Here is a 26,990-nt window from a genome sequence, read left to right as displayed (position 1 = left end):
AGAGCTATATATATATATATATTTATTTATATATGTATATATGCATTTTTGTCCTGATGTACAACAGTTTCACACTCAAAATGCAAAATAACTTTATTCTCCATTAGCCATTAACAGTACAGATCATGTAGAGGAGAAGGACTTGTGCTGCAACACTGACCCACAAACCTACCTGGAGTCCTTACTTCAGGATTATCAGCTATAAAAGGAAATCACCTGACAGTTCTCGCTATAAAGATAAACATCAATGGCTGTAATCAAGCCTGACCACACCCCAAAACTGTTTAAAAAATAAAATAAACATTCAATATCATACTATGACAAAATGAATATAATTTTATAATAATTCCAGAACAAGAGATAAACTGGCCAGATGTCTTTATTACAATGAAAACAATTCCTATACAGATGACTGAATTTAAAATAACAAAACCATATAACACAAGTCTGAATTTCAAACAGTTCCTCACGTATTTGGCTGCTAAAACAAAACCACGCAAAATGCAACTTACATCATGTCAACCATTTCTGCCACTTATGCAAAAAACAATAGGCAAAAAGATACAACAAGACACAAAATTATTAAACAAAACATTTCAGCTTTTATTTTTTACAAGGGGAGGTACGATGCAATGTTTTTACTTGATGAACGCGACGTCGGGGATCTTCCCTTCCGTCTGGATAGGACAGAGAAAAAGAATATTAGTGTTTTATTGGCATACTGTAAAATAATACTGGCAACATGCAGAAGGTTAGACGTTACTTTGGGTTACCTGCAACTGTGTGAAGATCTGAGCAGCTTTGTTGAAGTCCCACTCGTTGTCTTGCAGACATCTGAGATGAGGAAACATAAAGATGCTGAAGTTTTCCGATCCCAATCCCAAGTTTTCCATGCCAGTGCCAACGGACGTGCACAATATCACATCATTTAGCTTTCTTTAGCCGCCTTGTAGAAAACCTCCAATGTGACATGAAGTGTATCCATTTATTTTACTATTTTTGTTAATTATGAATACTAAATATGCCATATTTTTTGTATGCGTTTACTTTTGTAAAAAAAAAAAAAAAAAAAAAAAATTAAAAAATCCACTCTGGGTAAACTCAACAGCACTTCCTGTATCTGTCAAAGTTCAGCCTTCAAAATAAAAGGACGGATAACATTCCACTTCTTAGACCAGGGGTGGGCAAACTACGGCCTTTGAATACAGGCCGCCTGTTCTTTCCAAAAGGTGGGGCAGTGCGGGACTGCACCTACGGCTCATCTCCGAGGGAACACTGCTGGCGAACCAAAGAGGACGGACTCACTTTTGGGACCATTCCAGGTTCATGCCCGACTTCTGCGAGAAGGCGGCGAGCATCTCCTGCTGCGGTGCGGTCAGAGTGGGGACCGGGCTGGAGGAGGGAGTCGGAGCGGGCGCCACAAAGGCTTTGCGGATCTCCTCCGTCGTGGCCACTCTGATGAAGAGCTGGTCGTTGACGATGCACAAACTGTGGAACATTTTTTGGTTTAAAAAAAAATAATAAATAAAAATTCCCAAAGGAAAATAACGATAAAGAGCACCTCTGAGGGCTCATTATACCGACCCGGAATTCCCGGCAGGGACTGTGATGAAAACTCGAGAGAAGGCCATTGTGGAGTCTCTGGATTTTCCGTTTACAGCAACTACGAAAAAAAAAAAAAAATCAAAACTAAGCAACACCGACAGCACGCAGGAAGTGTTTAAAAACACAAAAACAACTCACCCTCTTTGAAGACTCCGCTGACAGTGAATGACAGTAGTGTGTTCTGAGGTTAGAAAGAAGCAGCGGTCATTAAAATTTGAATGATATGATAACATAACCTTCTTCTAAAGATCAATAACTACTTTGATTTAGATTTTATTTTGAAATTTAAATTAAGTCGTTTGTGCACAGTTAAGGTAAGAAAGACTGGAAAAAATGAGCAAGTATACCTGGTGATTTGTCCTAATCATATATCATGATATTACTAGTACTACTACCACATCACAACTAGGGATCGACTGATATGTTTTTTTTGGGCCGATACCGATTTTTTTCCATCACCCTTAGCCGATGGCAGATTTTGTTTGCGCTGATTTTTTTTTTTTTTTTGCTGATGATAACAAATGATATCAAATATTATAGGTCTCAAGTTAAAACAAATATTTATTTAAATGTAAACGCTGAACACATTATTAAATGGATATAAGTACAAGTACATAGTGTTAAGTGCCGAAATGAAGGTAAGACAACAAAAATATAAGACAATTAATTTTTTTATATTGTGTATTTTGTACTGCTTAACTGATTCTGTGCAATGCAAATTCCCCCACTGAGTGACGAATAAAGGCATATTTTATATCTTATCCATATTTTCTGCCTTTTTTTTTTTTTTTTTTTACATTAAAAATTTCCTCGTCCTTTGTTGTCCTGCCACTTTTATCAATCTTCCCGCGTCTTCAAACACCCACTTCCTTCTTTGTCCTCCGGCGTGGGTGACGATGTAAGCGATTATTCAAAATGTGGAAAACCTCTTTGACTACTTTTTGAAAATGGAGGTAAATTGAATTATCAGAGTATAATGGTTGCAGCCCTGCAGCGTTTTTTTTTTTTTTTTAATTAGAGCTATCCTTTGGTCCGCCGTTATTATTCCCTGGTATCGGCGCCAGCTGGGATATTAACTCATATTAACTCACTAGCAAGATCTCAGTGTATAGACTGGTCATATATCTCATCTCGTTTCATATTGTGTATAGAACTCTGGAAAAACTGTTGATTTTGTTAATACTTGGGTTGTTTATTTTTCTATATTGTGTATTGTGTACTGCTTAACTGATTCTGTCGTCTTGCTGCTGTGCAATGCAAATTCCCCCACTGAGGGACGAATAAAGGCAAGTCTTATCTTATTAACAGCCACGATAATGAAGAACTCACCGTGTAGGTATTCACATCAATGGTAAAGGAAGCGATGTCGTGCTGCGTTTTTGGCAGCTCGTTCAGGAAAGCCACCACATTCAAACGTGTGTGCTTGAGCAGTCTGAAGCGGATTGCTACAAAAAAAAAAAAAAAAGAAAAAAAAAAGTTACATCGGGAACATCGAAGGTATGTCATGACAACTGTAGCGTTATGACCCAAATTAAAAAAAGTCAAATCAAAAGTAGGTAAAACTCACTAGAGTCTTTGATCCGCTTAAGGTTTCGAGTGTCTTTGTGGTACTCTCCCAGACTGGACCTAAAGTACAAAAAAAAACAAAAAAAACAGGAAGTGTCTTACATAGGATCAATCCAGCACATTAAGCGAGTTGTGATCCTCACCTGGAGGGGTTCTGGTTGGAGAAAGGTGTCGTGAGGGACAATGACGCTCCATCGTGGTACGCGTCCAGAAGAGGCTGTCTATCTCCAGAGTCGTATATACTGTAGTACCTGAAACATACAGTATTTATGTATTGTATATGTACTGTCTCAGAAGCGCCGATTATATCATGAGCTAGGAAGAGCGAAAGTGAACTCACTGTTGCAAGAATCGGAGGATGAGGCCCTTGATTTCGTCGGAGCCAAAATAACTTCCCTGGATTGGGAAAAAAATGAAAACATCAGGAGATCAGCGACTTAAGATTGACGAGGGTGGCAGGGGGGTGCTGGAGCCTATCCCAGCTGTCCAGGGCACATATAGACAAACAACCATTCACACTCACATTCATACCTATGGACAATTTGGAGTCGCTAATTAACCTAGCATGTTTTTGGAATGTGGGAAGAAACCGGAGTACCCGGAGAAAACCCACGCAAACGCCACACCAGAGATGGCCGAGGGTGGGATTGAACTCGGGTCTCCTAGCTGTGAGGTGTGCGCGCTAACCACTCGACCGCTGTGCAACCAAGTAGGATTCATTCATTCATTCATTTTCTACCGCTTTTCCTCAAAGAGGATCGCGGGGGGGTGCTGGAGCCTATCCCAGCTGCCTTCGGACGAGAGGCGGGCTACACCCTGGACTGGTCTCGCCAGCCAATCACAGGGCACATATAGACAAACAACCATTCACACTCACATTCGGAATCGCCAATTAACCTAGCATGTTTTTGAATGTGGGAAGAAACCGGAGTACCCGGGAAAAAAAAAAAAAAAAAACACGCATGCACGAGGATGAGAACATGCAAACGCCACACCAGAGATGGCCGAGGGTGGGATTGAACTCGGGTCTCCTAGCTGTGAGGTGTGCGCGCTAACCACTCGACTGCTGTGCAACCAAGTAGGATTCATTAATTCATTCATTTTCTACCGCTTTTCCTCAAAGAGGATCGCGGGGGGGTGCTGGAGCCTATCCCAGCTGTCTTCGGACGAGAGGCGGGCTACACCCTGGACTGGTCTCGCCAGCCAATCACAGGGCACATATAGACAAACAACCATTCACACTCACATTCGGAATCGCCAATTAACCTAGCATGTTTTTGAATGTGGGAAGAAAACTGAGTACCCGAAAAAAAAAAAAAAAAACACACATGCACGGGGATGAGAACATGCAAACTCCACACCAGAGATGGCCGAGGGTGGGATTGAACTCGGGTCTCCTAGCTGTGAGGTGTGCGCGCTAACCACTCGACCGCTGTGCAACCAAGTAGGATTTATTCATTTTCTACTGCTTTTCCTCACGAGGGTCGCGGGGGGGGGGGGGGGGGGGGGTGCTGGACCCTATCCCAGCTGCCTTCGGACGAGAGGCGGGCTACACCCTGGACTGGTCTCGCCAGCCAATCACAGGGCACATATAGACAAACAACCATTCACACTCACATTCATACCTATGGACAATTTGCAATGCACGGGGAAGAACATGCAAACTCCACACCAGAGATGGCCGAGGGTGGAATTGAACCCCCGGTCTCCTAGCTGCGAGGTCAGCGCGCTAACCACTCGACCACCGTGCCGCCCAATTTTCTTACATATGCCATAAAAAAGGCTGTTTAATGGCAATGTGGCAAGGGTTGATTGTATGTGCAAATCATCATGCTAAAGAATTTATACTGGAAGTCATCAAAAACATACGCATGCATGATATAAAAGAGAAACCAAGCAACCTTGCAAGGGGGGATGGTGGTGGGGGCTTCCACATCAAATCCAATGGGTGGAGGCAGGTCATTGCCATCCTGTTACCAAAAAAACAACAACAAGGTCTCTGAAATTTGAAAAGTGTTATAGCGGTGTAAGTACAGTAACAATTTAAAGGAGAACTGCACTTTGACTATCGTTCATATTTCTTTCCTTTTTCGGTGCACGATAACACGAGAAACGAGTTAATATGAGCTAGCCAACAATGCACTATGAAGCCCTCCAACATTGCATGGTTTGACTGTACATGCACGAACACGTACACTGATGATAACATGTAATAATTGCCGTATTTTTTAAAATTATTTTAAAAAACTACCCAAACGGCGTATTGATACATATGCTGTACTTATGCTAGTTCCGTCAACAAGCACGGTATAGATGTAGCCAAACTGAGAGCTAAGTATCCACTCTCCCGTATGTGAATGACGCCGAGACGAGTGGCTAGCGAGGTGTTGTATTAGCCCGCCAGATAAATATCGTTTTTCATGTTAACTGCTACAATAACAACATCGCTGCAGCTTGGTTAATAAACAAGTCGATTACGGAAATGGAACACTGGTGATGTTTTGAGTTATTTTTGTGTTAATTCCCATGACGTCCCTTGTTAGCTAGCTCATAATAACTCATTTTCTCATGCTAGAATGCACAGAAAAGGGGGAAAAAGGGCTGAAATTACATCTTTTTTACATCTGCTTACAATCTAAGGTCCGGTAATCAGAATCAAACTCTCCATCGCCAAAGTTCGTACCGTCTTTGGACGCAGCGCTTTCGGGTTTGTTGCAGCTAATGACCGGAACAGGATACAAAACTCTCGAAAACTTTCATCCTTCACATCGATCTCGGTCTTTAAACAAAACTTGCAACTAATTACATCTGACCCATGCATTGCTGATTAGGCTTATTGCAATATCCCATTGTTTTAATGTTGTTTGATGCTTTTGTATTACATATTTACTGTATTGATATTTGTCATTTTATATAACGTTCTTATTTTCAGCATTCAGGCTGCATTTGTAAAGAAGAATTTGTTCTTAAATTGCTTGCCTGGGTAAATAAAAGTAAAAATAAAATTAAATATTGAAAAAAATTGCCAAGAAAGTGCAGTTCCCATTTTAAGCAAGACGAGCAACAACGAGAAAAGAAAGCCAAATATAAACTCACGAGTTTCAGCAGCCGGGGAAACCTCTCTCTCACAGCGCTGGCGTGAAAACAAAACATCCAAAAGGTGTTAGATCATCATCATCATCATCATCATCATCATCATCTCACAGTCGGCAACACGTCAAGAATCTACATTTGTTCCTGTCGATAATCAATCACCCCCCCCGTTGACAGCGTCCCTAACATTATGTGTCTTCGGCTACTCCAGTTTAAAGCTGGAAATACAACTGGCGTCAAATACTAATATAAATGCAAGCCAATCAAAGATTAGTGCACTTAAGATTTATGAATTTCTCCCGACCCAAAGTGCACTTACCCGCAGTATACTCACCCTCTCCCCCAATTATGGACATGGGGAAGCGACACAACCACACTTTTCTAGAAGCGCACACACACACACACTCAAAATACACACAGAGAACCAGAGCACTACAAGGCTGCGGCGGCGGCGGGTCGTCTGGATTTATAAAATAAAAGCTTTTGCGTGACATTTGACAAATTTGATGACAAGAGACATTGAAAAAAAAAAAAAAAAAAAAAAGACGCAGACATAGACATAGACCTGCGCGTAGACGGAAGGCTAAAAGAAGAAAACACAGAGGGGAGCAGAACTCAGATCAGATTAAGATTGTCGCTCCGGGATTATCCGCAAAAGCACCTGGGAAGACGGAACATGGTTTCCAGTGCAGGCTGGACCCAGCTCCCGCTGCTCATCCAATGGCATGCCCCCCCCCCCCCGGTTGCTGTTTTAAATCTTTTTTCCCCCCCTAACTGCTAGCATGCTTTCGGAGAATCGGCTCTGTTCCGTTCACAGCCACCAGGAAGTGTTCGGAGCGTCGCGGGACTGATTTCAGGGAAAACTGAACTTCCACATCCAGTTCTTTGTCGCTCTTTCCAGCTTATTCGTCCGGGCGGTCGAAAAACGAGCTGGAAAAGAGGCTAATATCTTCTTTCTTTCTGATGAAGCACGTCCCCGTTTTCTCCCCCGCCGCCCAACAACGGCTTCTCCTGTCAATCAAGTCCCGCCAACATCTTCCGTTTCGACATCGAGCGCCCTGTGAAGGCTACGCTCACAAGGGGGGGGGGGACTGACGGCCGAGTAATCGTGACTGTGCCTGCCTTAGGTTGTCCCAAAGTTTTCGGAGGTGGGATCTTACCCGTCATTGGCTATCCAGCCTTCCATACTCGCCTGACGCAGGAAGCCGAGTGGGCGGGGGTGTTTGGAGTCGAGGGGAAGACACCGGCTGGGTTTTTTTTTTTTACTTCATCTGTACTTAAGTCAGAACCGTACGTCTGTGCCCCCTTCGCTTGTATGCAGAACCAAAAACACTGGCCAAGCCCTTTTATTAATACTTTTTCCCTTGCAAAGCAGTCCATATTGTTACATAATTATATAATTTCAATAATAATAATATACCTCGGAGCAACAAGTTAAGTATGTTGGTGTTGCTCTTCTGATTAGGGGCGCCTGCAGAGGATTTCAGCAGGGGGATTCTGGGTACCAGCGTCAAAGGACCTCAGAGCAGAGCTTAGGAAAAAATAAAAATAAAACAAAAAAACACGTCGCAGTGTAAGATACATAGCTGGCCAAGAAAGATGGCTGCCTAACGGGAGTTGGAAACAGCTGGAAAGAAAGCGTGGAGGAAGTTTAAGCAACGGAAATTTTTTTTTTCACTTTTCAAACTTTAACCGCCAGGTTGCAGGATGCAGTCTGTATATAGAAAGACAAAAGGCTGCGTTAAATAGCACTGGAATTAACAGAGTTCCTGCAAAGCTCATTATATACTAAAACAGTCGTTAACCGAGTCTTCTGGCTTTGGATGATCCAAACATCCAAACCCACCTTCACGGCTTTTTTTTTTTTCATATGAAGGAGAAAAAAAAAAATTGTCATAGAATCTCTCACCCCCCCAAAATGTGAACCAACCTGATGTACGAGGCCTGGTCCTTGAAGAGGTCGCACAAGGGGTTTCTGTTGAGCCACAGCTCCACCAGCTTCAGGCCTTTCACTTTGTCCAGCTCCCGGTCTGATTTCAGCTACAAAAACGGTGCGACGTTACAAAGTCAAGTCAAAACGCCACCGGAAAAAAAAAAAAAAAAGATGATTGACCCGGGGGGGGGGGGGGGGGCTTTATTCTCACCTCGTTGTGGGAAAGGTTGAGGCTCTTCAGCTTGGGCGCTTTGGTGATCAGTTCGCCGAGGTCGTCCAGTTTATGGATGCGGTTGTTGCTCAGGTTCAGGCTGGCCAGCTGCCGAGAGGAGACAATGGCGTTGCAAAGTGTATTCGGGCTGGAGTGACCACTTTTGTGACACATCCGTTCCACTCACTCAATGTCAGGGATATTCCCATTTGGGGTGAAATGTCAGAATAAACCTAAAATGCGCTTTTCCATTTACAGGTAGGGATGTCCCGATTAGGGATCGACCGATATGGGTTTTTATTCGGGCTGATGCCGATACCGATTTTTTCCCCATCACCCTTAGCTGATTGTCGGTTTTGCCTGGGCCGATATTTGCGGCCAATACTGCTTTTGCAAATATTATTTACATTATTATTTCTATTTATATAAACATCATTTTACATAAACATATTCTATAAACATCCTAACTTTTTATTCGCGGTGTCTGGTTCATCAATACATACCTCTGGAATGTTCTCTTCGATAATCTTGAGGACAGCTTCCATATTTGTCCTCCTGTTTAGAATGACTTCAACATTTTGGGACACCAGGTCTATTACACACACACACACACAAAGTCAACAATATGGCAACTTATTACATTTTTCTTTGCAAAAAAAAAAAAAAAAGGCAGCAGCGTTGAGAACATGTACTTACCAGGGTCTGTGCGGATGTTGTTCAAGTCCAGAGCTTGTTGTGAGCCATCGAAACGTTTAGCCATACATTCCTGTACACAAACAATTAATTTTTAAATCAACTTTTTTTTTTTAAAATAAGATTAAAAAAACAAGACACCAAAATTCAAAAATTAATTAGCATTAAAAATGTGCTGTCCTCTTCAACTCCCATATTTTCTTGTGAAATTGGATCTACATGTGAATGAAGCCCGAGTCTCATTGGGAAAAAAAAGTCAATAATGACTGTAACATGAAAAAAAATAGCAAATCAAATATAAGCAGAAAATAAAAACAATGGGAATTGACCTGCAGCATGAATAGCATACACAAATATCATTACCCGAAATACATATTTGAATGATTCCCACATGTGAAAATGCCCCATCGTTACATGACGAGTTCTGAATACACGTATGTAGCGCGTGCACGTACGTGCGCAGCTGTAGCTTCCAACAAGTTGGAGTTATTGTGTGGCTATACATACATACATACATAAACTTTGCCAACAGCAAACATGACTAATGCGTGTGCGTGTTACGTGAGGCGTGGCTTGTAATGTCTGGGCAGGAAGGGGCGGGTTAACGCCAAGGGTTTTTCCATTCTATTCCATTCACGTTCTACCTTGTGATGTCTTATTAAAAAAAAAAAATGATACAGATCCAGAAATGAGTCAACACACACCTTCAAATGTTCCATATCTTCCGTCTTCAGGTCAGACAGGAGGAAGTTAGGCGGATTACTGCGATTGACGTGTACTTCCACCTTTAGGGAACATGAACACGGCCATCAGCGAATGGAGGGCGTGTTTACAAGTCGGGGACAAAATAACATACCTTATAACCGTTTGTGTCCGTGATCTTGTGGGAGCATTTATGCAGAGCGCTGGCTGCCGTGGAATCGTCTAAATAGAAATGGGCTCGGCTGTGGTCCACGTGGTACTGGAGGGTAAAAACATGGAAGTCGTTAAAAAAGCCGCAGCATTTCAGTATGTGGAATCAAACTATGAGGTGATCCTCACCTGAACGGGAGTGTAGCGCACTGCGCAGATGTTCTGAAGAGCCGTCAATAACCATTTCTTGTCGTAATTCTTCCCATGGGGGATCTATTAAACGGACAAAGTAGCACAGGCATAAGTACAAAAAAATGTGTGTGTGTGTTGTCCTGGTCGTTCTGTAGTAAAGTCAAGTAATACTCACAGTTACTTTGTACCAGCCGGAGCGATTTGGGCCCCCACCGCCCACACCTCCTCCTCCTCCTCCACCACCACCGCCACCACGGTTTCCTCTAAAGCCTCCTCTACCACCTCCTCCTTTGCCTTGACGTCTGTCTCTGTCAAAGCGGCCATCTCCTTTTCGAAAAGACCTCCCGTACGGGTTGCTGACAAAATAAATTCAAAAGAAAAACAGACAAAAGCATTAGCATAATTTTTTTTAAACTTTTGTTGATTTACATAATTATAAATAATTCCTCTGGTGGCGGTTGAAACACCAAAACCAAAACAAAACCACGCCACAGAAGGTACAGTAAATGACAAACCACCTAATATGAAGTAAACTGATGGCCAAAATACACATTTACACATAAAAAACAGTAATTAAACAATAAGTGAATTTCCGCAAAATAGAATTCATGACTAGTAAATAAAATGTTGGCATAGAAAATCTGTTCACAATCCTCTAATTCCGTTTTTGTTTGTTTTAGAGCCCAGTAGACGTGAAATATGTATTACCCAATACAGTACATGTAATCACAATTAGTCCTCGGTTCACTTACTGACACCTAGTGGCCAACGCAGAATATTACATGACGTAATCTGAGTAATAGTACATCACATTTAATGCGCAACGTAATTAAATGTTATTATTATTATTTATTTTATTTTATTTATTTTCCGGACTATAACTCACTTTTTTTCATAGGTTGGCTGATCCTGCAACTTATACTCCAGAGCGACTTGTAAATATAAAAAGTGTTTATGTTACGTAAACACTGGACATTTTTTCTGTTCATGTTTATTTTTTGTGTAGCTGAATAAGCATTGTGTTAGCATATCTTACACCTATTCAGTCTGTACTCGATTCTTTTATTAATGTTAGAACTTGCCTTCCAAGAGGACGTAATGTTTGTTTTGGTCAAGTAGTTTGGAAAATAAATTACTCGCAAAAAATGGGACTTATGTATGTTTTTTTCTACCTAATTATGCATTTTTGGCCTTGTGTGACTTATAGTCCAGAAAATATGGTATATATATATATATATATTCGAACGGGGACTATTTGGTTGCATTATGCTTATTCAGCTTGAGATTTTGCAAAAATATAAAAACAAAAATGTAAACAATTAAGCTTAACATAACCCCCACTCACAATCTGTTCTGGCTGTTGCTGTCCTGAGAGCTGTCGTTCATCGTTACGTCTCCATCCGGATCTTCAAGTCTGGACCGCGGTCCCGGACCACCAAAGCCTCCGCTGTGGCCCCCACGTTGGCGGTCCCTGCGGGCACGGTCATACCGGCCCTTATTGGAGCCTTTGCCTTTTCGGTTGCGAAAAGCTGGCGCGGTTCGATCATCATGTTCTGAAAAGGTAATAATAATGTTAGCCCACAGTGTGAAATATCACTCACCAATCTGTCATATTAAGTATATTTATACTAAACAACAATATACAGGAAGTAGCGGATTTCCATGTGATTATTAGTTGAATTTAGCAATCATACATGTGTATTTAATGCACATACACATTCTGAAAAAAAATGTAAATTGGTTACTAGCTTCAGAGTGTGACTCATGTAATATATACAAATTTATATTTCTGAATTTGTACGAAATGCACGCTAGTGAGACGCGTGATTATGAAACCACGCTGTCACGTCAGCGTTCATATAACCGAGCTTTTGGAACACCCGAGTCAAAAAACAAACATTATTACCTCCTGAAGTCATTAAACCAGTGCATCTAACCTCTCTTGTCAGCATAGAGCCTGAATAAACAAGGTACCAGAGGAGGGGGGAAAAAATGTGTAAGATTAGCACAGCACTGAACAATGTTACTTACCAAAGTAATGACTACCTTCCGCCATATTTCTGCCGGAGAGTCAGATAAAAACAGTCGAAGGGCACACAGTTAACGGTTAAATTAGGCGGCTGTGTTGAATATGAAACCGAAATACACTCAAAATATCCGCGACGTGTAAGAAAACAATGACACAAAGGGTCGTCGCCTTGCTAGCCACTTAGCTTAACTTAGCTAGCTTCTCCGTGTGCCTGGTTTGAAGATGGCGGAAGTGAAGACATTGTACTTCCGGGTCTCATAATGGCGGATACATACTCAAAAGTATTACAGTAGTGTAATGTAGTACTACGGCGTCTTGTCGATAGTTTGTTCAAACATAACAGTGTATCGGGTATTCACATGTATATATGTAGTTTAAAATGTGGTAAAACTTGCTCACAACACAGATAAAGCGGATTTAATAAATGTAACGAAATCACTTCCTGTCAGTGAAATAAATGGCGCCAATGTTGCGCATGCGCTGTACTGAACTACATCGCCTAATTATAAATAAAACAAATAAAACATATATACACACACATATATTAGAAATTACTAAACTTAAGACTGTTACCAAACGCATTTAATATACAGATATATATAATAAATTTACAAGGACATATGTCAAAATTCATTCAAATATGGCGGCCCAACTTACTCTGATTAAGTGCTCTCGTCACCTGTAGATTGGGGACACTTTTCCAAAGAGTGTCCATGCCGTATACACCTGTCGGGATGTCCTACATTGTCAAAACAAAAGCACAAAATTGAGCAAGTTTACGTGCACGATGCTACTGACGATTGCATGGCTTCATTTAGTTAGCTTAGATAGCTTTACGCTAACCGAGCCAATGGCTCGTTCCGCTTATCGACACGTCATTTTTGTACTCACCGAGAACATTTGACACAACTTCCACTAAATATTTTTTTTAATTTCTTCTGACGCTTGTGACGCGACGTTACAATAAAACGACTACAAAGCACGTTTTACAGCTATCGTTAAACGTCTGTCACGGTGTGCCGTTTTCCTGTGGGAGGTACTTCAATTTGGCGCCACCTTGTGACGTCTTCGGGTTGCGCATCCTAGCCAATTGATTAGGTACACCGACACTCGGGTGTTTGTATGTACGTATGTGTGTATTTAATGTGATGAAATACTTAAAATGTGTGAAATATTTAATTTTATTTACATTATATTACAGACATGAAACCCATACGGGATAACTTTCTGATTCTCAATCAAAACAACATAGATACATTTTTAAGGGATTTTTTTCATTTTTAATTTAACTTTATTGAGATAACAAGGACGGGAAACAAGTACAATTTCACTAATTGTACCTTCTAATTTGTCCCAATCATGACATGATTCCTACTTCAACACTTGTAAACAAATGTATTTTTCCTTATACCTGAAAAAAAACAGACATTCTTAACAACGTAACCATGGTAACATGATGGTAGGGAGGGCACAGAGCGTATCTGGCCTATAACCACGGCCATATAGGAAAGCCCGGCCATGTGTGACATCACAAACGTCCCAACACAAGAATACAACATCCTAACTACATTTTAAAGGCAAAAAAAGTGACTTAACATTGAGTCATATATTGTGGGAATCCGTTATTTTAGGGGGTATTCAGACCCCCTAAAAATCTTACCACTTCCACATCGAATGGGAGGAGAACACGGACATGGTATTCTAATGTCATGTCTCAATAATGGAACATTACTGACGCCTAGTGGCCACAATACTACATACTGTATATGTATCTTTGTTTTTCAATATTGTTTGACTCAGTGGTGTCATTAGGCCTATTTTTTGGGGGGGGGGTTCAGACCCCCTAAAATATTCTTAAGCCCCCCTAAATAATTTGATAATTTTTATTGATTTTTAAAAACATTTTTAATATATTTTTTCATTTTTTTATTGATTTTATTTTTTTTATGACAAATGTCATATAATAGGGCAAAAGCAGGCTAATAAGCAAGCCAATAAGCAGCCTAATACTAGCCTACTACTACTACTACTACTAGTAGAAGAATAATGATGATAGTAATAATAATAGGCTAAATAATAATATAATAATGATTATTATATAAGCTAGCGAGCTAACTAGTTAGAGGAAGGACAACAAAGGCAAAATCTTACCACTTCCACACTGAATAGGAGGAGAACACAGACATGGTATTCTAATAATGTCTCAATAATGGATCGTTACTGACATCTAAATAATTTGAAATATTTTATAGATTTTTAAAAACATTTTTAGAGATTTTTTTTTTACAAAAAAAAAATTTTTACAAAAAAATGTCCGACAAATTTCATATAATAGGGCAAAAGCAGGCCCCGTAAAATGTTCGTAAGCCCTCCTAAATAATTTGATATTTTTTAATAGATTTTTTAAATTGATTTGTTTTTTATTGATTTCTTTTTTTAACAAAAAAAAAAAGATTAATTGCGTTGTGGTCATTCAACTGCCGGCCCCCCTTCTAACTGATTCCTCTGCCGTCTTCCGGTGTCCGTCAAACTCGGCGAGTCCGGTGGCTGAGCAGCACCTGCCAGGAAAAAGGAACACGCGTGTTGACAAGCACACCATGTACAACGTGAATTGCTGCAGTTTTTTTTTATACCCGCAGTACCATTATTCACGTGATTCACGCCACGGGTGTCGCTACTTCCTGCTGCTCGGGTGACTTGGACCTGCTGAACATTGAAATCTTACCACATCTAAATAAACGAGGAACTTCCAAAACAGGTCTCACCTGCTCTGGTCTCCATTCCAAGCCTAGAAGCAGCCTCATGTAGCTCATCACCAAGATGACACTCAGGAAGAGGAAGTTAGTGGACACGCCCACCAGGGCTGAGAAGACGGGGAAGTGGAACAACAAGTACCTGGAAGGAAGGAACACTGATTAGCCCCCCTGGAGATGCACAGGATATTGCGCATATACTACTAGTAGTAGTAGTAGTAGTAGTAGTAGGCTAGTATTAGCCTGCTTATTGGCTTGCTTATTAGCCTGCTTTTGGTCTATTATATGAAATTTGTCAGAGATTTTTTTTGTAAAAAAAAAAAAAAATCAATACAAAATTAAAAAAAATCAATAAAAAATATCAAATTATTTGGGTGGGGCTTAAGAATATTTTAGGAGGTCTGAACCCCCCCTAAAATAGGCCTCATGACTCCACTGACTATTAGTCATACAAGCTACGTATACAGTATGTAGTATTGTGGCCACTAGGTGTCAGTAATGTTCCATTATTGAGACATGACATTAGAATACCATGAAAAAAATCTATAAATTTTTTTTTAAAATCTATAAAAAATAAAAAAAATCTATAAAAAATATCAAATTATTTAGGGGGGGCTTAAAAATATTTTAGGGGGGCTGAATCCCCCCTAAAATAGGCCTAATGACACCACTGACTATTAGTCATACAATATTGAAAAACAAAGATACATATACAGTATGTAGCATTGTGGCCACTAGGAGTCAGTAATGTTCCATTATTGAGACATGACATTAGAATACCATGTAAAAAAAATCTCTACAATTTTTTTAAAAATCCATAAAAAAAAATTAAAAATCAATGAAAAATATAAAATTATTTAGGAGGGTTAAAATATTTTAGGGGGGCTGAATCCCCCCTAAAATAGGCCTAATGACACCACTGATTATTAGTCAAACAATATTGAAAAACATAAATAGTATGTAGTATTGTGGCCACTAGGAGTCAGTAATGTTCCATTATTGAGACATGACATTAGAATAAAATAACAATATTGTTTGACTAATAGTCAGTGGTGTCATTAGGCCTATTTTAGGGAGATTCAGCCCCCCTAAAATATTCTTAAGCCCCCCTAAATAATTAGATTTTTTTCTTGATTTTTTATTTTTTTTTATAGATTATTATTAATATTATTATTATTAATAATAATAATAAAATAACAATATATTATTATTATTTTATTATTATTAATAATAATCTATAGAAATAAAATTATTATTATTATTAATAATAATCATAAAATAATAATAATCTATAAAAAAATTAAAAAGCCTAACTAACCGCCATAGCGTACTATACTATAACACTGTACTATATTGCGTAATAGGAATGTAAAGGTTACTATAGGGGTGCTATTTCATGTACAGATGACTCTAATAATGTTTAAAAAATGTATGTAGACGATCAATACCAGGTTTAAAAGTACTGTATTTAATAAGAAATGGACTTATTATGTGCATGTGTATTATGGGTGGAACCAGTTGACCCCCGTAATAATAATAATTAGTCCGACCGACTCTTAGATGGTTATTCCCTTTCAGGATGTGCGTCCTTTGGTTTGTATTCTCACCTGATGCCAGTGAAGCAGGCGTGGATGTGGAGCTGGGAGGAGTAGACGTGCGCCTTGTTGGACAGAATCTCGATGACAGCCGTGACGGAGGGGGAATACTGGGAAAGGAGAAGGAAGTATGGATGAATGAGGATTACTTGACGGTTGATTGACAGCCGCTTACTTATTTACTTACTCATTTAAACAACATCAATGAGTCACATGACTCACACGCGCCACTCACCGGGTCGTCCGTGTATTCCGAGAAGAGCTCCACCTCCAACAACTGCTTCTGCTCAGCCATTCCGCTCAGGAACGCCGGCAGGAACATCAGCGTGGATATGGTCCTCAGGAGGTCGGACCGGTAGCGTAGCATGCTCTGGCACGGGAGGGTGGCACGTCACCGTGGGGGAAAAAAAAGTTGAACATTCATACCTATGGACAATTTGGAGTCGCTAATTAGCTTAGCATGTTTTTTTTTGGAATGTGGGAGGAAACCGGAGTACCCGGAGAAAACCCACGCATGCACGGGAAGAACATGCAAACTCCACACAGAGATGGCCGAGGGTGGGATTGAACCCTGGTCTCCTAGCTGTGAGGTCTGTGCGCTAACCACTCGACCGCTGTGCAGCCCAATAATAATAATTATTATAATTAATATTAATTATGTAACAATAATAATAATCATCATTATTATTAGTAGTAGTATTATTATTAATATTATTAATAGTATGTAGCATTGTGGCCACTAGGCGTCAGTAATGTTCCATTATTGGGACATGACATTAGAATTCCATGTAAAAAAAAAATATATGTATTTTTTATCTATACATTTTTTTTAATCAATTAAAAAATATCAAATTATTTACGGGGGGCTTAAGAATATTTTAGGGGGTCTGAATTCCCCCTAAAATAGGCCTGATGACGCCACTGACTAATAGTCAAACAATATTGAAAAACAATATTGGAGTATTAATATTATAATAATATTAATAATAATTATTATTATTATTATTTATATAATTATAATAATTATTTTTTATAATAATAATAATAATTATAATTATTTTAATAATAATAATAATAATAATAATAATAATAATAATAATAATAATAATAATAATAATAATAATAATAATAATAATGCCAAATCCCTCCACATCACTCAAAGAGACTCATTGCAAGTTATCAGAGACGCTTGATTGCAGTTGTTGCTGCTAAGGGTGGCCCAAGCAGTTCATCATTGTTTTTCTACCACTTATCCTAATTAGGGTCGGGGCGGGGGGTGCTGGAGCCTATCCCAGCTGTCTTGGGGCAAGAGGCGGGGCTCCACCCTGGACTGGTGGCCAGCCAATCACAGGGCACATATAGACAAACAACCATTCACACTCACATTCATACCTATGGACAATTTGGAGTGGCTAATTAGCCTAGCATGTTTTTGGAATGTGGGAGGAAACCGGGTCATCGGTGCTGTACTCACGAAGCGGGAGCTGGAGGTGAGTGACAGCTGCCTTGCCTGAGAAAAACACCAACACGGCAAGAATCATCTACTTGAACACAAACAATCTTAATAAGTCGCCGATTGGATCTTGCTTCGGCGAGACACTCACCGAGCGAGCGGACGACGCCATTTGGCTTCCTTCACGAGAGAAGCAGGTCGTCCTGATCATGAACATCCCCAGGTCCCGGTTGGTGTCGGAATCCGGCATCTCCAGCTGGAGGGTGATGCGATAGGCTTGGCCAAATGTCAACACCTGAGGAACGGCGCTCATTAAAACATAATTCAAACCAATTTTTCCATAAAATGATTATTTCATTCATTGTTTTGCTTCTTTCCTCATGATGCTACATTGTGTAAATAGCATATTAGCATATTCATACATACAGGTTTGTTGTTGGTCAACAGGGAGACATTGGCCATGGGATAGGAGCACAGAAACGTGGATGGGGATTCACAGTCCGTCCTACAAAACAACAACAAAAACATAAACCAGAGGAAATGGATTTGGGGGGGGGGGCTTCGTTCTAAATAATTTTATATTTTTTATTGAATTTTTTTCTACAAAATAATCTCTGACAAATTTCATATAATAGGGCAAAAGCAGGCTAATAAGCAAGCTAATAAGCAGGCTAATACTAGCCTACTACTACTACTAGTAGAAGAATAATGATGATGCTAATAATAATAGGCTAACTAATAATATAATAATGATTATTATATAATGAAGAAGGACAACAAAGCCAAAATTTTACCACCGCCACATCTTCCAATATTCTTAAGCCCCCCCCTGAATAATCTGATATTTTTTTTATTGATTTTTTTCCCAAAAAATTCTGACAAATTTCATATAATAGAGCAAAAGCAGGCTAATAAGCAAGCCAATAAGCAGAGTAATACTAGTCTGTACTAATACTAATGCTAGTAATAATCAGAACAAGAATAATGATGATAGTAATAATAGGCTAATTAATAATATAATATTATTAACTACAACAAAGCCAAAATCTTACCACTTCCACATCGAATGGGAGGAGAACACGGACATGGTATTCTAATGTCATGTCTCAATAATGGAACATTACTGACGCCTAGTGGCCACAATATTGTATGACTAATAGTCAGTGGCGTCGTTAGGCCTATTTTATCAGGCCTATATTTTTATATTCTTAAGCACCTTCTAAATAATTTTATTTTAATAAAATAAATAATAATAATAAATAATAAAATATTTTTTTATTTAATAATAAAATAATTAAATTTTTAATTGATTTTTATTGAAAAAACACCTCTGAGAAATTTCATATAATAGGGCAAAAGCCCTATTATACTACTACTACTAGTAGAATAATAATGATGATAGTAATAATAATAGGCTAATCATTGATCACTGCCCACTGGTTTTGCAGTGTAATTTATGTGTACTTGTGTACATTTAATGGTGGTCTAAAACTATTGAGTATCTCTACTAAATCTGCCCAAAAGTAGGAAAAAGTTATATCCCGGTTCTTGTTCCTTATTTGTTTTTTTTTTTAATTTTTTGGAACGTCTACGACATTCATTCATATCCATGCATCTCACCTGCGCCATCTCACCTGTAGTAATAGTACACAGGTCTGGACTGAGCCACGAAGGGCATGTAGGAGTAGTAGAAGCTCCCGTACAGGAAAGCGGACACCCAGAGGAGCAGCATCACCACGGAGAAGACAAGAACTCCCCGCTTGGCTCTCTGAACCAGACGGGACATCTGAGCATGAAGCGCATCGGTGAACTGGACCAGCATTCCTCGAAAAAGCACAAATGGCTTCACGTGGCCTCCGGGGCGGCGATGACCGGATGCTGGATTCATTCCCACCTGGAACAGGTCGATGGGTTATGGATGTGTTAAAAAAAAAAGAACAGAAAGGAACGCTGTAGGAATTCCTGACCCACAATTCCAGCTAATAAAGATGCATTCAGTGGACACAAACTATGGCTTTGATTTGACTGAGAAGCGAGAAACCACTGAGTCGAATTTCGGGTCACAAGCGGGGAAATTTAGCATCAGATGACTGAATTGTTTAACACGGGGTAGTCCACTTCTGGGGGGGGGGGGGACTGGAAGACTTCTGGTGTCAAAATAGGCTTTGTAGGTCCAGTTCTTGTTAATTATATCAACATATAATCATTATACTGCATGGAGTATGAGGTCATTTATTTAAAGTCACCATAAATGCAGGATAAGTACCGGAAAGGACAGTTTTACCCCCATCATACACAAATACGACCTCACTCAGTACATTTTATGTAAATATGGCAATCTATTTGTTTTCTATGGTGACAAAGTCGAAGGAAATTATGTCCGTCTTACCTTTGTTGTGTTGTCAATCACTCGGTTCTGTGCGTCAACGCTCCGGATGAAATGTGATCAGGAACGCTTCCCAGATTTCCAAGCGGAGGAGGAGGCTTAATTCAGCCACCCCCCCCCCTTTCTCTCAATCCCTCCCCGTCCAAAAAAGCTGCCAACTGGATCAGAGATCACAACACAGATCTGAAAACAGCTAGTGTCAATATATTTATATTATCAATATTTAATTATTTGATGTTTCTAATCTTATACAATATTATTAAATATATAGTTTATTTTATATTATCAATATTTGTTGATTATTATTATATTTGTGTTTTAATTTTAATGTACTACATTGTATTACAGGTATATTATGTTTTTTCTAAGCTGCTATTCAGTAAATTGGCTATAGGGGGCAGTCATGTTCAACACGCTGCTTTACAGTACGCTTTTGAAGTGCATAGAATAAGACAATCAGGAAGTTTAGATGAAAGTACATATATTATACTATGAGCATGGTAAATGCATGGTTAATGAACTGAGCGCGGTAATACAGCGTTTTCCACAACATCAACAACAAATTATGCTCTCAAAATGATGTTATAATGGTCAAATTATGCAGTTCTTGGGGTTTTGTTTGGGCCACATCCAATATGGCGGCGATATTGACGTACGACTCAGCGTTCGATGTGGCTGCTACGTATATACTACGTATAAGGCTCGGTCTGCTTGCAAGATTGTGAGTTCCATGTGTTATATTACAAATACCAACTAAATTACCGCTATCCTGGCGTCGAATTATTCAGCCGCCATTACAGTGTTGCTACAATTGTGTACCGGTTGTCCATAGTGCATGTTATTGCTGTAAACCGATCCAGATTACAAACTCCAACCTCCCAAATGCCGAATAAAATAAATAAACAGGTCTCTCAGACTCAATACGAACGTACATGTCATTTGAGATAAATTAAAAGCAACAAATGTAAAGATAAAATGCATTTAAAAAAAAACACAAGAAAAGATTCCAGCAATTTCATCACTCGTCTGTAGGAGGCAGCATTTCCACCACTCAACATACATAGCCCGCCAAAACAAATATGAACGTAGAAGAAGAGTTTACCATCCAATCAGAGTCTGTATGCTAATGAACCCGGAACTCATAATCAAGCTTTGGAAGCGGGAGACGTTCCTTTGGGTAAAAACAAACAACATATATACATTTTCAAATACTATAATCTTTACTAAGTTAAATACGGCGTCTCTTCGTCATATGTAAACATATAAAAACGTGGTATATGTGTGGTACATCGTGATATTTAAAGGAATACCATCCCAATTAAATCGAGTGTAGTGGTATATGTGTTTGTTATTGATTACCTTTAAAATAAACATGTGTTTGGACCAGGTTGGAGGATGTCCTCTTCAGGCAACGTGACCCGTCTTGATGTGTCATCTTTGGGGCAGACACCCCGGGAACCACTTCACCTCATCCCCTGTGAGATTGAGCACAATGGGCCAGCCGAGATCTCGCGGTATTTCACTGCTGCCATAAAGGACCGTAAACAGGGTAGAATAAATATAACAATAAATGTTGTTTTCGTTGTTTGTCACTCGTTTATGCAAGTTTTCCTATTACAGAGAAGACGGTGTCATTCAGGGGTCGTGGTCTGAAGGGACAGGACCTCTCCTGTCCACATGGCTACACTGGACTTGTCCTCAAGGACGTCAACAAAACCGGCTCTGATCAGGAGGTAATCATCATTGGGATCTTACAATGGAGCACACGAAAAGAAGGATTTTGCTATCATCAATTACTTATATTTGTGATTGTACAGGACAGGACCCTGAAGGTGACCTCGTTGTTTGACAAGCTGACTTACTGGAACCTCGAGACGCCGCCTAACTCAGACGATGCGGCGGTGATGGCGATGGACTGGCCTGAGCTCGCTGAGGCGGTGAATGATTTTGTTATAAAGAAGCTATACCAGGGGGTGTCCAAGGTGGCCCGCGGCACAATCTAAGAATACAATTTTACAGGAAAAGTTTTTTAAAAAAAAAGGAAAAATAGTCAAAATATTATGAGATAAAATTTACAAGATTTTATAATAGTGTCATAAAATTAGAAAAAATAACATAATTTTAGCAGCATTATGTTGATATATTAAAGAATTGTTTTTAAAGTCAATCTTATAAGAAATTAAAATAAAAACAAACAAAGTTGTAATGTATGGAAAAATAGGTCATAATGCTAAAATAATAAAAATGCCGGTTTACTTCAAATAGTTGGTAAATGGAAATGTAGTCAAAATATTATGAGATAAAAATCACAAGATTTTATAATAGTGTCATAAAATTAGGAAAATAAATAACATAATTTTAGCAGCATAATGTTGACATATTAAAGAGATTTTTTAAAGTCATAATCTTATGAGAAACTAAAATAAAAACAAATAATAAAGTTGTAATGTATGGAAAAATATGTTGCTGTTAGGTCATAATGCTAAAATAATAAAAAAGAAATAAAGTCATAGTTCAAGATGAAAATTCACAGGTTTACTAGAAAAAAAAATCCAAAAAGAAATTTGACTACAATTATTTAAAAAGAAAGTTAATATATTTTATATTATATAACATTAAAAAATATGTGAAAAAAATCCAAGTTGATACTAATAATAAATAAGCTTTTTCACCTTTTTTGTTGAAATATGAATTATATGAATGAATTAAAGTTGCATCATTTGTCACTATGTGGCCCTCGCTGCATTTTGGACACCCCTGATCTCCACTCTACTCATACATTTTTTAATGTCTTATGTTTGGTGCTTTCCTAGATTCATGGACCAGTGGAAACCTGAAGAAAATCCTGTGATTGGGTTCAAATGTTGCGTAATCGGAATACAGTATAAGACCAGCTGGTGACTGAATATAGTACTAGAAGACTGAGTATTTTTGTATTGGAATAAAAAGTACTTCACTGAAACATGTAGTCCATATTATTGCATATATTGTTTTTACACTCAAGCAATAATAAATGATGGCTGACCACGCCTCCTGCTATTTTAAAAATATTCATATTAGTACGTTTTTTTTTGCCCAAAGAAAGTATTTTCAAGCATAAAATGACTAATGGAAATAAATTCAACTCCAGAAAAAAAGCCGAAACAAAAGAAAAAGCCATAAAGAGCAGCCACTTGTGGGTGTAGTATTCTACATTGGCCGCGAGGTGTCACTAGGTCGCTTTTAGTTCTTTGTGTTTATTTTAATTGGTTTTTATTTTTTTTTATACTTTTATTGCTTTGCTTCTTCTTTGTAATATTTTAATATCTATTTTACTATTATTACTAATTAGGAGAGTAGTTACTGAGGAAATAAGGCACATATATTTAGTTACTCAGGAACTAATTAGTAGACTAGTTGCTGAGGAACTAAGGCTCCTACATGTAGAGTAGTTACTCGGTAACTAATTAGTAGACTAGTTGCTGAGGAACTAAGGCTCCTACATTTAGAGTAGTTACTAGGTAACTAATTAGGAGAGTAGTTACTGAGGAAATAAGGCACATAGCTTTAGAGTAGTTACTCTGGAACTAATTAGTAGACTAGTTGCTGAGTAACTAAGGCTCCTACATTTAGAGTGGTTACTAGGTAACTAATTAGGAGAGTAGTTACTGAGGAAATAAGGCACATATATTTAGAGTGGTTACTCTGGAACTAATGAGTAGACTAGAGTAGTTACTAGGTAACTAATTAGGAGAGTAGTTACTGAGGAAATAAGGCACATATAATTAGAGTAGTTACTCAGGAACTAATTAGTAGACTAGTTGCTGAGGAACTAAGGCACATATTTTTAGAGTGCTTACTCTGGAACTAATGAGTAGACTAGAGTAGTTACTAGGTAACTAATTAAGAGAGTAGTTACTGAGGAAATAAGGCACATATATTTAGAGTAGTTACTCAGGAACTAATAAGTGGACGAGTTGCTGAGGAGCTAAGGCACATATTTTTAGAGTGCTTACTCTGGAACTAATGAGTAGACTAGAGTAGTTACTAGGTAACTAATTAGGAGAGTAGTTACTGAGGAAATAAGGCACATATATTTAGAGTAGTTACTCAGGAACTAATTAGTAGACTAGTTGCTGAGGAACTAAGGCACATATTTTTAGAGTGGTTACTCTGGAACTAATGAGTAGACTAGAGTAGTTACTAGGTAACTAATGAAGAGAGTAGTTACTGAGGAAATAAGGCACATATATTTAGAGTAGTTACTCAGGAACTAATTAGTAGACTAGTTGCTGAGGAACTAAGGCACATATTTTTAGAGTGGTTACTCTGGAACTAATGAGTAGACTAGAGTAGTTACCAGGTAACTAATTAAGAGAGTAGTTACTGAGGAAATAAGGCACATATATTTAGAGTAGTTACTCAGGAACTAATAAATGGAGTAGTTGCTGAGGAACTAAGGCACATATTTTTAGAGTGGTTACTCTGGAACTAATGAGTACAGTAGTTACTGAGGAACTAAGGCACATATATTTAGAGTAGTTACTCAGGAGAGCACGGCCTCATGCAAACATGGGAGTGAGCATAAATTCAAAGACTTGCAGATATAGTTTTTTTTGTATGTGTTTGTTTTGGCCAGAAAGGTGAGTGGGGGGGGGGGGGGGCGGGATCGGACACACCTACACACGGCGTGATGTCAACACAGCCGCCACGTCTGCAGAGCAGGAGGGCAGACAAAGTGAACAGACTGAAAAAAGGAGAATAAATGCGGCACCCCACCCTTCCTGTCCTCGCCTCCCCTCTTCTCACCATGTCTGGAAGCTTCCAGGCAGGGTGGAAAACGCCACGTTGCACCCGCACACCCCCCCCCCTCCTCCATCCAGCTGTTCCTCTCATCAGCCCTCCTGAGGGAACAGACAGGAATAATCGACTCAGGATCACGGACATGCTCCACTGCTTCTGTCTTTCAGTGCACTGCAGCTGCGTGGGGGAAACGTTCCCAGGCCGTTATCGGGCCGGCATTGACCATGGGAATGTGAAGGATGATGTCACCGGGGCTCGAACACAAGTAGCTAAAGGAAGGTTTTCTGAGTAGGGCTGCAACTAAGCATTATTTTAATAACCAAGTTTATTATTTTTGCTAATTAATTAATTAATTGATTCATCCAATAAACACATTTTTAATTTATTAAAATGATAAAATAAAAAATAAAATTATTATTATTATATATATATAATTTTACAATTTAATTTAATTTATGAATTTAATTTGATAAATTAAATTAAAATAATCATTATTCAGTGCAAAAACACCAGTTTACCGCTTGAATATTCCGTAGGTGTAAAAGACTATTATTATTAATATTTTTGTTGTTTTGTTTTATTTTCCAAATATTTTAACTTCCTTCTTAAGTAACCTTTGTCAATTTTCTTCTCGTAATATTGTCTTTATTCTCATATTACAACTTGATTTTTTTTGTCCATCATCATATTAAAATGTTCAAAAAGATACATGTTTATAAATAACAGGAAAAAAATGTTGTTTCTATTTTTTTTTAGTTCTTTTGTAATCCGCAGTAGAACATAGCTAAGTTTCGAGACAATATCAGTTCCCGACTAAATAAATGGAGAATATTTGACACAAATATCTAAACAACCGACCACCATAAAAAACAAAATGAGGGTTATTTTTCATCAAAAATGACCATGTTTACAAATATAACACCATAAACGTCAGTAATACGTCAAGATACGAAATTAATTTGCTTTCGTACATCAGTATTTTCATATTATGAGACAAGATTTACCTTTGTCACAGTCATATAACTATAAATACTGTTACCACTCCAAAGAAATATGTTCTTTAATGACAACATCATCATTTACATTGAAAACAATGAGAAAATAAAACATTAAAAAATGAATATGAATGAAAAACAACACTTTACCTTTGGAGGCTAGCTTGATTGGAGAAGACAGATGGCAGAAGTCACTCATAAGTTCACCCAATTTCACTTTTAAATACCTGAATACATGAGATAACAGAGATTGGATGCGTTTAGTATTCTGAATTTTTAGTATAACGAGGTTTTTATAAGTATTGTTTGTTAAAATGTCTCTACAGTGGCTAGCATTCTACATGCTACACTCCTCCACGAGCTCACACTTCCTACTTCCGGTCATGTGTGAGTCACGTGCTCCCCGCCCAGCTCTTTGTCAAATCCACTTCTGCCACCTAGCGGCCATTTTATGGCTTCAAATCGTTCTAAAGTCTAAAGTATTTAGAGTATTTAGAACATTTAGAGTTTCGTCGTCACTTCTCGTCGTTAAACGTGGAAGTACCTTGTTGGAATCCGACCATGGGGTTTATGAAAGGTAGTTTTTGGCATATTGCGATCATTATTTTATGTAGGTGCGTAATGACGGTATAATAGCATTTTAGCTAGCACTACATTGTCAACCAAGTACACGGTGTTAACGGTGTAAAAGTATTTTATTCAACCAGCCCGATACAAAGTTAACTTAAGGCTCTTTTACTTTCGTGTCTCGACGCAAAGCTTATATTTATATTCCTTCACCGGCAATTTGGTGTTTTAAAGTCAACAAGAGCAGCCTAATTTGTAGTAAAAGCCCCTCCCGCCATACATAGA

General features: G+C 38.7%; 3 protein-coding genes across 5 annotated transcripts; 1 reads left to right on the top strand and 2 right to left on the bottom strand.

Annotated features, from left to right (window-relative positions):
- Window positions 1–361: 361 nt before the first annotated feature.
- nxf1a (nuclear RNA export factor 1a) lies at window positions 362–12,890 on the bottom strand. 2 transcript variants are annotated; one of them, XM_078788502.1, is made up of 22 exons: window positions 12,832–12,890; window positions 12,052–12,102; window positions 11,491–11,698; window positions 10,321–10,501; window positions 10,143–10,226; window positions 9,958–10,062; window positions 9,806–9,886; window positions 9,105–9,174; window positions 8,912–9,000; window positions 8,409–8,516; window positions 8,195–8,304; window positions 6,268–6,304; window positions 5,073–5,141; window positions 3,512–3,567; window positions 3,315–3,422; window positions 3,173–3,231; window positions 2,935–3,050; window positions 1,744–1,786; window positions 1,585–1,663; window positions 1,306–1,488; window positions 774–834; window positions 362–677 (listed from the first exon to the last, which is right to left on the bottom strand). In XM_078788502.1, exons 1-22 carry the CDS (start codon window positions 12,887–12,889, stop codon window positions 639–641), a joined length of 1,995 nt encoding a protein of 664 aa, XP_078644628.1. In that variant the 5' UTR covers window position 12,890; the 3' UTR covers window positions 362–638. The 2 variants fall into 2 exon arrangements, with proteins under 2 accessions (XP_078644628.1, XP_078644629.1); XM_078788503.1 differs by lacking the exons at window positions 12,052–12,102; window positions 12,832–12,890 and adding an exon at window positions 12,177–12,434.
- A 1,627-nt stretch (window positions 12,891–14,517) lies between these two features.
- LOC131119338 (seipin-like) lies at window positions 14,518–19,863 on the bottom strand. Of its 2 annotated transcripts, none has more exons than XM_078788461.1 (9): window positions 19,610–19,863; window positions 18,402–18,480; window positions 18,127–18,270; window positions 17,997–18,032; window positions 16,758–16,892; window positions 16,535–16,632; window positions 14,940–15,069; window positions 14,817–14,880; window positions 14,518–14,732 (listed from the first exon to the last, which is right to left on the bottom strand). In XM_078788461.1, exons 1-9 carry the CDS (start codon window positions 19,861–19,863, stop codon window positions 14,644–14,646), a joined length of 1,029 nt encoding a protein of 342 aa, XP_078644587.1. In that variant the 3' UTR covers window positions 14,518–14,643. The 2 variants fall into 2 exon arrangements, with proteins under 2 accessions (XP_078644587.1, XP_078644588.1); XM_078788462.1 differs by having other exon boundaries at window positions 14,817–14,877.
- Window positions 19,864–21,487: 1,624 nt separating this feature from the next.
- On the top strand, window positions 21,488–23,323 carry rnaseh2c (ribonuclease H2, subunit C). The gene is made up of 5 exons (XM_058064724.2): window positions 21,488–21,538; window positions 21,749–21,910; window positions 21,982–22,094; window positions 22,179–22,298; window positions 23,175–23,323. Exons 2-5 carry the CDS (start codon window positions 21,757–21,759, stop codon window positions 23,196–23,198), a joined length of 411 nt encoding a protein of 136 aa, XP_057920707.2. The 5' UTR covers window positions 21,488–21,538; window positions 21,749–21,756; the 3' UTR covers window positions 23,199–23,323.
- The last annotated feature ends 3,667 nt before the right edge of the window (window positions 23,324–26,990 follow it).

The sequence above is a fragment of the Doryrhamphus excisus genome, linkage group LG23, assembly GCF_037039965.1.
Source record: "Doryrhamphus excisus strain RoL-2023G ecotype Guam linkage group LG23, RoL_Dexc_Guam_v1.1, whole genome shotgun sequence".
NCBI lineage: Eukaryota > Metazoa > Chordata > Actinopteri > Syngnathiformes > Syngnathidae > Doryrhamphus > Doryrhamphus excisus.
Note: the sequence above shows the minus strand (reverse complement) of the source record. Positions and strands in the feature narration are given on the sequence as shown.

Excerpts from the sequence above, each read along its gene's own strand:
- nxf1a (XM_078788502.1), bottom strand. The coding sequence starts at position 12,889 with ATGGACACTCTTTGGAAAAGTGTCCCCAATCTACAGGTGACGAGAGCA. Across the intron at positions 10,227-10,320 it reads CCGGCTGGTACAAAGTAACT|ATCCCCCATGGGAAGAATTA; the intron begins GTGAGTATTACT and ends TCCGTTTAATAG. Across the intron at positions 5,142-6,267 it reads TTCCCCGGCTGCTGAAACTC|GATGGCAATGACCTGCCTCC; the intron begins GTGAGTTTATAT and ends TTTTGGTAACAG.
- rnaseh2c (XM_058064724.2), top strand. The coding sequence starts at position 21,757 with ATGTCCTCTTCAGGCAACGTGACCCGTCTTGATGTGTCATCTTTGGGG. Across the intron at positions 21,911-21,981 it reads CATAAAGGACCGTAAACAGG|AGAAGACGGTGTCATTCAGG; the intron begins GTAGAATAAATA and ends TTCCTATTACAG. Across the intron at positions 22,095-22,178 it reads AAACCGGCTCTGATCAGGAG|GACAGGACCCTGAAGGTGAC; the intron begins GTAATCATCATT and ends GTGATTGTACAG.
- LOC131119338 (XM_078788461.1), bottom strand. The coding sequence starts at position 19,863 with ATGAATCCAGCATCCGGTCATCGCCGCCCCGGAGGCCACGTGAAGCCA. Across the intron at positions 18,033-18,126 it reads TGGCGTCGTCCGCTCGCTCG|GCAAGGCAGCTGTCACTCAC; the intron begins GTGAGTGTCTCG and ends TGTTTTTCTCAG. Across the intron at positions 14,733-14,816 it reads CGTGAATCACGTGAATAATG|GTGCTGCTCAGCCACCGGAC; the intron begins GTACTGCGGGTA and ends TTTTCCTGGCAG.